We start from the raw sequence: 14,239 nt of genomic DNA, 5'->3' as shown, positions 1-14,239 counted from the left end.
ATTTCATTTATGTATAAAATTAAATAACAATACAAATTGTTATTTACACATAAAAATATAAACTTTTATGTGGAACAGCATTCCACACACACGCATCATGTTTGAAAAAAGTAAGAGCGAGTATTTGTCTCGAGGTTACAATAAGCAGCTCCTAAAAGTCTCATTGAAGTATAAGCTGGGGAGTCGGCCGCCGTGGCGCCTAGATATAACGCATGTAACCGCACTCGACTCACGAGAAAATCTCCTACGGCGTGGTCACCTAGTGGTCAGAACTCACTTGTTAAATCCATTTTAATTCGAAATTACAGAATTTCATAAATTATAATTAAATCAAATTTTAATGCGATGTGACACATTGAGACGCTAACAATTCTTATGTACCATTTTTAAATATATATTTTGATGACAACACTATAAACCACGTTAACAAATTTGTAAAATTGTCCGAAAGCTATGTTTTTTTTGGCAATTAATAATTCTTGACAACCGTCAAGAAAAAAATAGTTTCCGAACATTTTTACAAATTAGTTAAAATGATGTACAATGTTATTTTATCAAAATAGCTTTTTATTTAAAAAATAGCACGCAAGAATTTTCAGCGTTTCAGCGTATCATTTCTCGCTACTAATGTCAGGATTTTGAAACGTGGTCGCTGAGAGTATTTAGGAGTCTTAATGCAAATAAATTAAAATTTTTTAAAGTTTTTATATTATGCATTACACTTAAATAATTCACGAAAGCGATATTAAAATCAATTACGATTCGTATATAATTAAAACCGATTACTTTTTAATCCGCTTATGGATTGAATCGATTAAAACAGATTAAAATCACTTAAAAAGGATTCCGTTTTAATCGGTTTTAATCGCACATTTTCGGCAGGGAGGAGTCATATTAATAATTCAGTTTTATAACAGTTACATTATTAAAATAAAATGTTTGTTATATAAACCTGATAAACGGCAGTTAAATGACTGTTATAAATTATTGTGTTGTAATATCAACAATTCAATTTTACATAACTACTATATAGCTAGAATGTAAAAATTCGTTATATAACGTGACACACGCAAGTTATCTAGGTATAAAGTCTGTATCAGATTACGCATTAGAGATAGAGAATTGCGAGTTGAAAATTAGAATCCAACCAGTCAAAACAAAACGCAAAATTCAAATTATCTGACTGGTCAAATTCTAATTTTCAACTTGCAATTCTCAATAATTTGATGCAAATTTTAAATTCTTTTTAAGAGAAATATTCAAATTGATATTCACTTAGATTATAAAATGTATCATAATAAAAGCAATCACATTTTGTAATCTATATGAATGCTTGAATATTTGTTTACACACACACACACACATACACACACACACACACACACACACACACACACACACACACACACACATGTATGTATATATGAATGCTCGAAATCATGTTTTGTTGCCAGAAAAAAACGTTGAAAATATAATTCTAAAAAAAATAATATAAGAAAATATAATACTATAAGAAAATAAATCGTTCTTTTGCAGATAGACTTTCGAAAAAATTTTATTTTGGTATACTTTTATGAATTATACGTTATTATACAAAAATATTAGGAAATTTAAAAATGCTCTTCTACTATCAATTGAATAAAAATTTCTCAAAAACAAAAAATAGATTTGCTATGAAAATTTACAATGAGTGTTTTAAAAACGTCAACAAAAGTTTAATAACTTTTACATATGTTTTTACATATATTTTGTGTCCAATTTTAAGTTAATTTTATTGTAGAAGGGCATTTTTGAATTTCTGGTTTTCTTTTAATACATTTTACAAAAAAAAATTTTTTGACCCGAGGAATCGAATGGAATGGAACCTGGAACCTTCAACATAGCAGTCAAAAATCATGACCGTCCAACCACAAAGGTTAATATACGATTCTTCTTCCGTAATGGTACTATAGCTGCTAAAAGTATTTGATCTTTTTCTCAAAAATGCTTGAACAACGGGTTCTATCGCAGTAAATGTATGAATGAATATTACAATCATATCAAATTTTATAAAATCAATGACTAGAAACCGAGTTCCTCTCGTTAACGCAATATTGAAAAATTTTCGTCGCATGGTCAGCAAATCGAGATCGGAAATTACGTATCTACAGCTGTAACGAAAGAAAAGCAGACAGCTCGAAACGTAGAGGATAGTTGGAGAGAGAAAGAGAACGCTTGAGAGAGAAGGAAACAGAAGAATCTTCTCCGACTCAACGGCGCGCCGTTGCTTGTACGATCACGTCGTATGCTTTCTCTCTCAATCCAGCGTCAAGCGAGAAAGATGCGTGGGGAGCTCTTTTGTCTCCTTTTTTAAGCGGTTTCTCTCCTTTTCGACTATCCTCTTCTGCCTCGAGTGTTCTCGCTTTCTCTGCAGTGTTGCCGGCTTGTCTTGTAATGAGGACAAGCCGGCAACACTGCATAGCTTAGTGAAACGATTTCAGATTTTCGTCTTGCGGAACCGAGTTGCGACGCGCGCGCGCGCGACGTATTGCTATTCTATGTTTCTCACTTATATACACACACATATATATATATATATATATATATATATATATATACACACATGAATAATTATACGTATATTGAACATACGTTCAATTTATATGTGCATATATATATATATATATATATATATATATATATACAGGGTGTTCGTTAATGGTTGTCCAGCCTTTTACCGTACGTAGATGCCGTACCGACTGAGCTTGCTAATTTGCTAAACGTTTCCTAGATGACAGCTGCTTCGGTTGAGCGCGCGAACGCGATCTCGCAGGACCGAGTGACACGTACAGGCCCCTGGTGAAAATTTTTCTCATATTTTTTTCGTATAATTTTTCCGAACATCTGTATAATTTTTTATGAAACGTTATAAAATGTAAAAAAGTTAAAAGTATTTTTTTAAAACTGTGAGATGAGAAATCTCAGAATACTTCAGAATGTACGTGTATGAAAAGTTCTAACAATAAGAGATGTAGACTTTCTAAGTATTATTTCTACGTATTTCTGAAAAATGTTCCTATTCGTATAAAAATTATGAGAAAAACTGTAACCAGGAATGTTAAATTCTATAAACGAGAAATTTTATAAAAAATTATTAGAATAGTTTTTACCGGGGAAAGCTGTGCATACTTTGTTATATTACATTTGTTACTAAGATTACTATTTCTATTTATTAATCAAATTAATAAATAAAGTAGTAAATAGAAACGTAGAATACTGAATACATTTAATAATATATCCACACAATTTTTATCACAAATTTTTAATACTTGTAATCTTTTGAATTTAAATATTATCTTTGAAGTACTTTTAATTTAAAGAACTTCAGAAATAATATTGTAATGTGATATCAAGTAATGAAAGCTAAATGGTAACGTGGACTTCCACACCACCTTTGAGGTTCCACGATTGGCGCGTTAGGTTTTTTGAAGTGGACCTTCGCCTAGAGCCATATTATACCACATTAAAGACCTATTTTTTTGGTACATAAAGCTTAAATAGATATTTTGAAGTCATATTGCGTAAGAACACATGTAGATGAAAAGTTACATCTACGTATGATCGTGCGTAATATGACAACAAATTATCATATTTTTAGAGCAAGTGCTCGAAGTGTCTCCCTTCCTCCTGCTCACAACGTAAAGCCCGACTCACGATTGCTTCACGTACCCGCTCCAAGACCTGTGGACTTATTGCACGGCAAGCTCGTACAATTCTATCTTTCAGGTCCTGAACGTTTTCGGGTCGTGTTGCATACACCTGCTGTTTAAAATGACCCCACAGAAAGAAATCTAGTGGTGTAAGGTGAACGCGGTGGCCATTCATGAGAACCGTGAAGACCGATCCAATGAGCACCGAACTTTCGATTCAATAATTCTCTTGTCGCCCTGGCGGTGTGTGCAGGATGGCCGTCCTGCTGGAACCACATGTTAATACGTGATTCCAGTGGCACCTCACCCATCAGGTCGACAAATTGATTTTCAAGAAATGTTCGGTATGCATTGCCATCGACCTTACCATCAAAAAAATATGGCCCAATGATGTGGTCTCCAAGAATACCTGCCCAAACGTTCACCGACCACCTCACTTGGGTATGTGCTTGCTGCATCCAGTGAGGATTCTCAGTGGCCCAGTAATGCATGTTATGGCGGTTGACGGTGCCATTATTATGGAAAACGCATTCATCCGAAAATTCAATGCGTTTGGGAAAATTATAATCTTCCTCACATTCATTACAGAACCACTGACAATATCTCAATCTGCGAGCTTCATCGTTAATATGCAGCTCTTGAGTCAAGGTTACTTTGTAGGGATGGAAGCGAGCCGCTTTTAAAGCTTTATGTACCGTACTCACGCTAACGCCTTGATTCCGCGCTATGGTTCGGATACTGATGGTTGGCTCATCCGTAACCATTTATCGTATTTGCGCGGTATCTATGCGCTGCAGTCGCCCTGTACGGAGTATAAAAATAACGATAAAAGAATAGAATATTTAAAATTGCATTATTAAAAAATTTTATTAATATGTACCTGCAGGCTTAATAGGTCTAAATTGACCATATCTTCGCAGCCTCGACTCCAGCCTCGCAAACATTCTTCGATAAGGCTGTCGCCGCTCCGGATATCTACGCATGTAGAGCAACGCAGCTTCTCGCGCATTCCTGTTGCACACTGCATACACCATTATCATATCACACATTTCGTCATACGTGAAATTGTGAGCCATGGTTGCACGCACGTTCTCTCACACGGGATCGAGACGAGACGACAAAAACAGTTGCAAGAAACAACGAAGAAACAGCAACAATTGAAAATCGACAGATATTTCTTTTCCGCGGGAGACTTTGAAAGTTTACTCTAAAATTCTCAGAATAGAAGCAAGCAAGCCATATCTTTCTTTACAAGGCTACAGTTGTAGTTGCGAAAAAACGATCAATTTCTTTAAAATTATGTTCCAATACATATTTATTTATAAAATTGTATGATAAAGTATTCATTATTGTGCTTTTTATCATTACTTGTATTACTTTTACTGTATACCACACATAAAAATGGTATAAATTGAAAAAAGTTATTAAAAATGTGAGAGAACGTGCATGCAATATGGCTCACAATTTTACGTTTGATGAAATGTGTGACATGATCATGATTTATGCAGTGTGCGACAGAGATTCGTGAGAAGCTACGTTGCTCTATACGCGCAGATATCCGTAGCGACGACAGCCATATCGAAATATGTTTGCAAGGCTGGAGTCGAGGCAGCGAACATACGGTCAATTTAAACCTACGAGGTGTGTTCAAAAAGTATCGCGAATTTTGAATTTTCGCGGGTTACGTATATTCGAATTTCGATCTTTTTGTGGCGTTATGTTGGTACTCATGTCTCTCACTTATGCCGACAAGCTCGGCCATTTTGAATGTTCACTTAATTGTTGACAGCTGCTTTGCTTGCACGTGTTTTGGATCGTCTTCGATTTTTACCTATTCAAAAAAATGGATCAAAGAACCTGTATCAAATTTTGTGTGAAAAACGAAATTAAGTGCGCGGATGCATTCCGAATGTTGACTGTGGCATACGGAGAAGCTACCTTGGACCGAAGCAACGTTTATCGGTGGTACAAAATGTTCTCAGAAGGCCGAGAAGATGTGAACGACGAAGAGCGTGCCGGACGCCCGAGCACTTCAACAACAGACGAAAAAATTAATGAAGTGGAGAAAATGGTATTGGCCAATCGTCGAATCACCGTTAGAGAAGTTGCTGAGGACCTAAACATATCGATTGGCTCGTGCCATTCGATTTTTATCAATGATTTGGGCATGAGACGGGTCGCCGCGAAATTCGTACCAAAATTGCTCAATTGCGACCAAAAACAGCATCGCATGAACATTGCTAATGAGATGTTGGACTCTGTCCGCGACGACCCAAATTTGCTCCAGAGGGTCATAACTGGTGACGAATCGTGGGTTTATGGTTATGACGTGGAAACCAAAGCTCAATCATCTCAATGGAAGCTGCCGCACGAACCAAGACCGAAAAAAGCGCGCCAAGTTCGGTCGAATGTGAAAGTTTTGCTGACAGTTTTCTTCGATTGCAGGGGCGTGGTGCATCATGAGTTCTTGCCACAGGGTAGAACGGTCAATAAGGAATATTACCTGCAAGTTATGCGCAATTTGCGCGAAGCAATCCGCCAGAAACGCCCGGATTTGTGGAAGAACAAAAATTGGCTTTTGCACCACGATAACGCCCCTGCTCACACATCGTTGCTTGTGCGCGACTTTTTGGCCAAAAACAACACACTAATGATGCCGCAGCCACCGTATTCCCCAGATCTGTCCCCCTGTGACTTTTTCTTGTTCCCTAAACTGAAGAGGCCCATGAAAGGACGACGTTACGCTACGCTTGACGAGATAAAGACGGCATCGAAGGAGGAGCTGAACAAGATAAAAAAAAATGATTTTTTGAAGTGCTTCGAAGATTGGAAAAACCGTTGGCACAAGTGTATAATATCTCATGGGGATTACTTTGAAGGGGACAAAATAGATATTCATGAATAAATAAATAATTTTTGAAAAAACACAAAATTCGCGATACTTTTTGAACACACCTCGTATTAAGCCTGCAGGTACATATTTATAAAATTTTTTGATAATACAATTTTAAATATTCTATTGTTTTATCATTATTTTTATACTCCGTACAGGGCGACCACAGCGCATACATACCGCGCAAATACGACAAATGGTTACTGATGATCCAACCATCAGTATACGAACCATAGCGCGGAATCTAGGAGTTCGTTTGAGTACGGTACATAAAGCTTTGAAATCGGCTCGCTTCCATCTTGAGCAAGCAATCTTGAGTCGGGCTTTACGTTGTGAGCAGGAGGAAGGGAGACACTTCGAGCACTTGCTCTAAAAATATGATAATTTGTTGTCATATTACGCACGATCATACGTAGATGTAACTTTTCATCTACGTGTGTTCTTACGCAATATGACTTCAAAATATCTATTTAAACTTTATGTACCAAAAAAATAGGTCTTTAATGTGGTATAATATGGCTCTAGGCGAAGGTCCACTTCAAAAAACCTAACGCGCCAATCGTGGAACCTCAAAGGTGGTGTGGAAGTCCACGTTACCATTTAGCTTTCATTACTTGATATCACATTACAATATTATTTCTGAAGTTCTTTAAATTAAAAGTACTTCAAAGATAATATTTAAATTCAAAAGATTACAAGTATTAAAAATTTGTGATAAAAATTGTGTGGATATATTATTAAATGTATTCAGTATTCTACGTTTCTATTTACTACTTTATTTATTAATTTGATTAATAAATAGAAATAGTAATCTTAGTAACAAATGTAATATAACAAAGTATGCACAGCTTTCCCCGGTAAAAACTATTCTAATAATTTTTTATAAAATTTCTCGTTTATAGAATTTAACATTCCTGGTTACAGTTTTTTTCATAATTTTTATACGAATAGGAACATTTTTCAGAAATACGTAGAAATAATACTTAGAAAGTCTACATCTCTTATTGTTAGAACTTTTCATACACGTACATTCTGAAGTATTCTGAGATTTCTCATCTCACAGTTTTAAAAAAAATACTTTTACCTTTTTTACATTTTATAACGTTTCATAAAAAATTATACAGATGTTCGGAAAAATTATACGAAAAAAATATGAGAAAAATTTTCCAGGGGCCTGTACGTGTCACTCGGTCCTGCGAGATCGCGTTCGCGCGCTCAACCGAAGCAGCTGTCATCTAGGAAACGTTTAGCAAATTAGCAAGCTCAGTCGGTACGGCATCTACGTACGGTAAAAGGCTGGACAACCATTAACGAACACCCTGTATATATATATTTTTTTTTTTTCCAATTTCGATTTTCCGATCATGCGACGAAAATTTTTCAGTATTGCGTTAACGAAAGGAACTCGGTCTTTAGTCACCGACTTTATGAAATTTGATATAATTGTAATATTTATTCATACATTTACTGCGATGGAACTCGTTTAAGCATTTTTGAGAAAAAGATCAACACTTTTAGCAGCTATAGTACTATTACGGAAGAAAAATTCTAAATTGACCTTTGTAGTTGGACGGTCATGATTCTTGACTACTATGCTGAAGGTTCCAGGTTCGATTCCTCGGGACAAAATTTTTTTTTTGCAAAATGTAGTATTAAAAAAAACCAGAAATTCAAAAATGTTCTTCTACAATTAAATTAACTTAAAATTGGACACACAGTTAAAAAACTTTACACTTTTTCTGACGTTCTTAGAACATTCATTGAAAATTTTCATGGCAAATATAATATTATTTGTTTTATGATAATATCATTTGTGTTCTTGAGAAATTTTAATTTAATTGATAATACAAAAGCATTTCTAAACTTCCTAATATTTTGGTATAATAACGTGCTTAGCATAAAATATTTAAAAATGATTTACAAATTATATATGTTACTGTAAAAGCCCGAACTACGGTAAATCCTAAGATTTTCCAATAAAACCTAAGATTTACCAACTCTTAATGGTAAAAGTCCGAACAGTTCTGTAATCATCGTTCATTTCGAACTTTTACTACCATTCACTTGGTAAATCTTAGGATTTACCTCAAAAGCACGGTAAATGATGAAAAAGACATGTCATAACGTGTTTGGCGCAAATTTTATTTGTGTTATTTTTTACTATTCAAGAAGTATTTTAAAGGTTTTTTCAAATGACTACCCACATAGCACGTAATATTGCAGTGATATCATAGCAATATCACTTTTACATTGCAATATTACAAATGAAATATTGCAGAAATATCACGAAATATTACTGTGATATTACAGTAATATCAAAATGTCCGCGAAAACGCATCACAGTAATATTACTGTGATATTTCATAGTAATATTACTGTGATATTTCACAATATTTCTGTGATGTTTATGTGATATTTAAATAATATTGCAAAAAATTAAATAAATAAATTATTTCAATTTATTTTATTTTTATTGTTATTCTTAATATTATTTTCATATCATTACATGTAATATATATTAAACATAAAAAATTAATTATATTTATTAAAACAGAATACAATAATGTAAACGTAATAAATGTTTAATTTACAAAAAAAGTCTCTTGTATCCTTTTTCATTTTTGTTAAAAAAGATTCAATTTGAATTATAATTTTAATTTATGTTCAAGATTAAATAACAATACAAAATATTATTTACATGTAAAAATATAAAATTTTATATGAAACAGCGTTCCACACGTACCCCTTAAAAAAAAATTGATAAACTTGTTTCAATAAACTGATTACTGATCAGTAACTGACAAAATATAATCAGTTACTGATCAGTAATCAGTTTATTGAAACAAGTTTATCAACTTTTTTTTCAAGGGACGTTACATTGGAAAAAAATTAGAACAAGTATTCGTTTCCAAATTACAACAAGCAACAATTTTCTTCAAAATCTCACTGAAGTGTGAGCTAGTGAGTCGTGGTGAGTCGGCCCGGTCGGCCGCAGTGGCGTCTAGATATAACACCTGAGACTGCACTTGACTCACGAGAAGGTTGTAGCGACTTAATGTATAAATCACTAGATTTATTCGAGATTGAAAGATATTTATTATAAACGTGTTCATTCCTTGACAGTCAATATATTAATAAAGAAGTAAATGTTTTTAACAAAAGATGTTTAGTGTGTTGCTAAGTAACAAGTGTAGAAAGTGTAAGTGTAAGAATAAATAGTGTAAGTGAAAGAGTGTAAGAACGCCACAGTACTCCCCCCTAAGCGACGACTACGTTGCGAAATGAACTTTCTTCTTAGCCGGGTAAGTTCTTAAAGGTCTTGAAACAGGAACAGAAATAGAAGCGGGAACATCCAAACTGGTTACAGGTTCCGTAGAAGAAGAGCAAGGTAAGGAAGTAGAAACTGCAGAGAAATCTTCTCTAGGAAGAAAAGCTGGTTTAAGCCGTTCCGTAGAAACATTAACAATATTACCTGAAACGTTTATAGAGAACAAATAATCAGAAATACGTTTGACAACAAGAAAAGGCCCAGAATAAGGAGGTTGAAGAGATTTCTTGACAGCATCATCACGAATCCAAACGTGAGTACAATCACAAAGATTTTTATGTACAAAAGGAGATTTCTTGATGTGATGACTGGTTGGTGAAGATCTAACATTCCTCATATGAATTCTGTGTTTTTCTAAAAAGATTTCAGGATCCGCAGGAAAATCCTCTTCAATAAAAAATTCTCCAGGAATCCGAAGAGTGGTTCCATAGAGTAGTTCCGCAGGTGAAGCTTTTAAATCTTCTTTAAAACATGAACGAAGACCCAGAAGAACTGAAGGAAGAGACTCTAGCCAATTCTTCGTCTGATGACACATAATGGCAGTCTTGACAGTCCTATGCCACCTTTCCAAAATGCCATTTGAAGCAGGATGATAAGCCGAAGTTCTTTTCCTGTCACAACCAATCAAATTGGTTAAAGCCTTGAAAAGAGATGCTTCAAACTGCGATCCTTGATCCGTGGTGATGGTTAAGGGAGAACCGTATCTAGCTACCCAATGAGTATAAAAAGCTGTAGAAACAGTGTCAGCAGAGATTTCCTTAAGAGGGATAGCTTCAGGCCAACGTGAAAAACGATCAATAATCGTGAGGCAATAACGAAAATCTTGACAAGATGGAAGAGGACCAATCAAGTCTAAGTGGACATGTTGAAAACGTTGATCCGGAATCGCGATTCTAACAGGAACATTCTTCGTGTGTCTTGAAATCTTGGAACGTTGGCAAGGTAGACACGTACGAGTCCATTCTTTAACATCCTTTTTTAAAGATGGCCAAATAAATTTATGCAAAAGTTGTTTAGCTGTTGATCTACCACTGGGATGAGCAAGACCATGAACAACATCGAAAATCCTCTTGCGAAGAGATTTAGGCACATAAGGACGAATTAGTTCAGAGGAACAATCACAATAAATAGGAGAAGTTGAACCAGAAAAAATAAGTTTCCTTAACTGAAGAGAAGAGTTCGAAGAAAGTAAGTCTTGAAGTTCTTCATCTTCTTTTTGATAATCAGCTAACTCATCAAGAGAAACTATAATTGGCATTGAAACTGATTCAATTCTTGAAAGAGCATCGGCTACAGAATTTAACTTGCCTGAAATATAAACAATATCAGTAGAAAATTGGGCTATAAAATCCAATTGTCTGATCTGTCTAGGAGATGCTTTATCAAGTTTCTGCCGAAAAGCATAAATCAAAGGCTTGTGATCTGTTCTAATAATCAGTTGACGTCCTTCAAGTAAATATTTAAAGTGCTTAATAGCTAAATAAATACTAAGTAGTTCTCGATCATAGGTGCTATAATTCTTCTGAGTTTGATCAAGTTTTTTAGAAAAGAATGCAATAGGTTTACTAACATTATCAATGGTTTGTTCTAGAGACGCTCCAACAGCAAAATTAGAAGCATCACAAGTTAAAATCAAAGGAACATGTGGAGCAGGATGAGAAAGAGTAGTAACTCGGAGAAGTTCTTCTTTACAATTTTGAAAGGCTGTTTCAGTTTCATTATTCCAAGGGATAACTCTTCTATCTCTCTTGCGACTATCCTTTAAAAATTCAGTAAGTAAAGCTTGATGTTCGGCTGCATTTTTAAGACAGCGACGATAATAATTGATAATGCCAATAAATCTGCGCATATCATGAATTGTCTTAGGTTTAGGAAAATCAATAATAGATTTTACTTTTTCTGTTGTAGGTTTAATACCTTGATCTGAAACTAGGTATCCAAGGAAAGAAAGTTCTTTTTGTCCAAAAAGGCATTTGGAAACATTAATTGACATTCCGGCTTGTAATAAACGATTAAAAATAATGCGCAAATGGGCAATATGTTCTTGTTCATTTTTGGAAGCTATAAGAATGTCGTCAAGATAGCAAAAAACAAAATCTAAATCACTGAGCAGTGAGTTCATTAATCTTTGAAAAGTTTGAGCTGCGTTACGAAGACCAAAAAGCATGACTAAAAATTCAAAAAGTCCAAAAGGTGTGGTAACGGCGGTCTTGTGAATATCCTCTTTGGCGACGGGTACTTGATAGTACGCTTTTACTAAGTCAATCTTGGAGAAGATATTCTTACCATAAAGCCCAGAAGTAAAATCTTGAATATGAGGCAGTGGGTAACGATCAGGAATGGTAGCCGAATTTAATGCACGATAATCACCACAAAGTCTCCAAACATTTTCCGATTTGGGAACCATATGTAAAGGGGCTGCCCAAGTACTACTCGAAGGTCTACAAATTCCTTGTTCCATCATAAACTTGAATTCCTCCTTGGCAAACTTGAGTTTTTCCGGAGAAAGTCTTCTGGGAACTGAAAATTTAGGAGATCCTTCCGTGATGATACGATGTTCAATTCCATAAGACTTCACCGAAGAAAGAGGAGCAAATCGAGTAAGACCAGGAAATTCCGCTAAAATCCTGTGATAAGGAGAGTCAGGAGACATGGTACATATGGATAATTGTGAAACTTCTTGGATCTTTCCAAAATGTTTAAGGCCAGTAACAGAGTCGACCAAGCGTTTGTTTTTAATGTCAACTAGGAGATTAAAATATCCAAGGAAATCTGCACCTAAAATGGGACGTTGAATATCCGCGATGCAAAATTTCCAACGGAAATTTCTCCTGAGGCCAAGATCCAAAGAAAGAGTTTTAGAACCATAAGTATGAATTTGAGTACCATTGGCAGCAAAAAGTTTAAAATTAGCTGGTAATGGTTTAAACAAAACTCTCTTAGGTATTAAGGAAATATCAGCACCAGTATCAACAAGAAAATGTAAATTAGTTGATTTGTCAAAAATTACGAGGCGATGGCAAGGTAAACCGTTGTAAGCAGCCTCAATCTTCAACGGCGCTTCTAGTTTTCCTGAGAGTCGGTAAGAGTTTTTGACATCAAGCAAGGAATGGTACATCTCTTTGCCTTATTACCAAATTTTTTGTGATAAAAACAAATTGACTGATCTTTAGAATTAGACCTTTTATTTCGTGAATTTGATCTGAATTTTGATTTGCTTCTAGATCGGCTAAAAGATCTGCCACGACGATGAGATACTTCAAGAGCAGCGATTCTTTGTTCCAAATCAGCAAAATCAGATTGTTTAGAGGTAGATTGCGTATTAACTTCCGCGACTTGAAAACCAGTATCACGTTCAACTATTTTATCCGCGAGTTCCGAGAGCTTGACTAAAGGTACGTTTTCAACCACTGCAAGAGTCGCTTGAACTTTATATGGTAAACGTTGTAGCCAAATCGAATGTAAAATGTTATCTGCTAAAGAACCACCGGATAATTGACGGATTTCACGTAAAAGTTCTGAAGGCTTCTTGTCATTTAACTCAATACCAGCTAATAATTGTCTCAAACGTTTTTCTTCAGAATCCGTGAAACGATGAATGAGTGCTTTCTTTAACTGATTATATTTATCAATTTCAGGCGGATTTTCAACAATCTCCGAAATCGCGACTAACGCTTGTTCATCAAGATGACGAATAACTGAACTATATTTAATATCTTCAGAACGGATACGGTATACAGTAAATTCACTCTCAATCTGAGCAAACCACAGCTTAGGTTGTTTATGCCAAAAGGTTGGAAGTTTCAAAAGGCGAAATTCATTTGAATGGATCTGAGTGGACTCACCCGATGACTGATGTTCAAAACCAGAAGATAAATTTAAAATCTCTGTTCCGACCTGTTGTTGTAGGCTCACGGTTGACGCTGAAGTAGTAGAAGTTGACGGAGTTGACTCAGATTTAACAGGAGTTCTGTCCACAGGCATTTTATTAAACTGATGCTTCCAGAGAAGAACCAAGACGATCCAGAAATCAAAATTCGAAGATTCTTGTAGACACCAAATGGCACTTCGGAAATCAAACTTCCCGCGTCAAGAGATATTTCAGCTCACACCGTGATCACGTCGGGGTCACCAAAAATGTAGCGACTTAATGTATAAATCACTAGATTTATTCGAGATTGAAAGATATTTATTATAAACGTGTTCATTCCTTGACAGTCAATATATTAATAAAGAAGTAAATGTTTTTAACAAAAGATGTTTAGTGTGTTGCTAAGTAACAAGTGTAGAAAGTGTAAGTGTAAGAATAAATAGTGTAAGTGAAAGAGT

The 14,239-nt window shown here is 35.0% G+C and overlaps 2 protein-coding genes across 2 annotated transcripts; both read right to left on the bottom strand.

Annotated features, from left to right (window-relative positions):
• Positions 1-3,805: 3,805 nt before the first annotated feature.
• Positions 3,806-4,453, bottom strand: LOC120359672. The gene has a single exon (XM_039458034.1). It carries the CDS (start codon positions 4,451-4,453, stop codon positions 3,806-3,808), a length of 648 nt encoding a protein of 215 aa, XP_039313968.1.
• An 8,520-nt stretch (positions 4,454-12,973) lies between these two features.
• On the bottom strand, positions 12,974-13,894 carry LOC120359671. The gene has a single exon (XM_039458032.1). The coding sequence runs from the start codon at positions 13,892-13,894 to the stop codon at positions 12,974-12,976; it is 921 nt and encodes a 306-aa protein (XP_039313966.1).
• Positions 13,895-14,239: the final 345 nt, after the last annotated feature.

Source organism: Solenopsis invicta, chromosome 15 (genome assembly GCF_016802725.1).
Source record: "Solenopsis invicta isolate M01_SB chromosome 15, UNIL_Sinv_3.0, whole genome shotgun sequence".
Taxonomy (NCBI): domain Eukaryota; kingdom Metazoa; phylum Arthropoda; class Insecta; order Hymenoptera; family Formicidae; genus Solenopsis; species Solenopsis invicta.
This window is presented reverse-complemented; position numbering and strand designations above follow the sequence as displayed.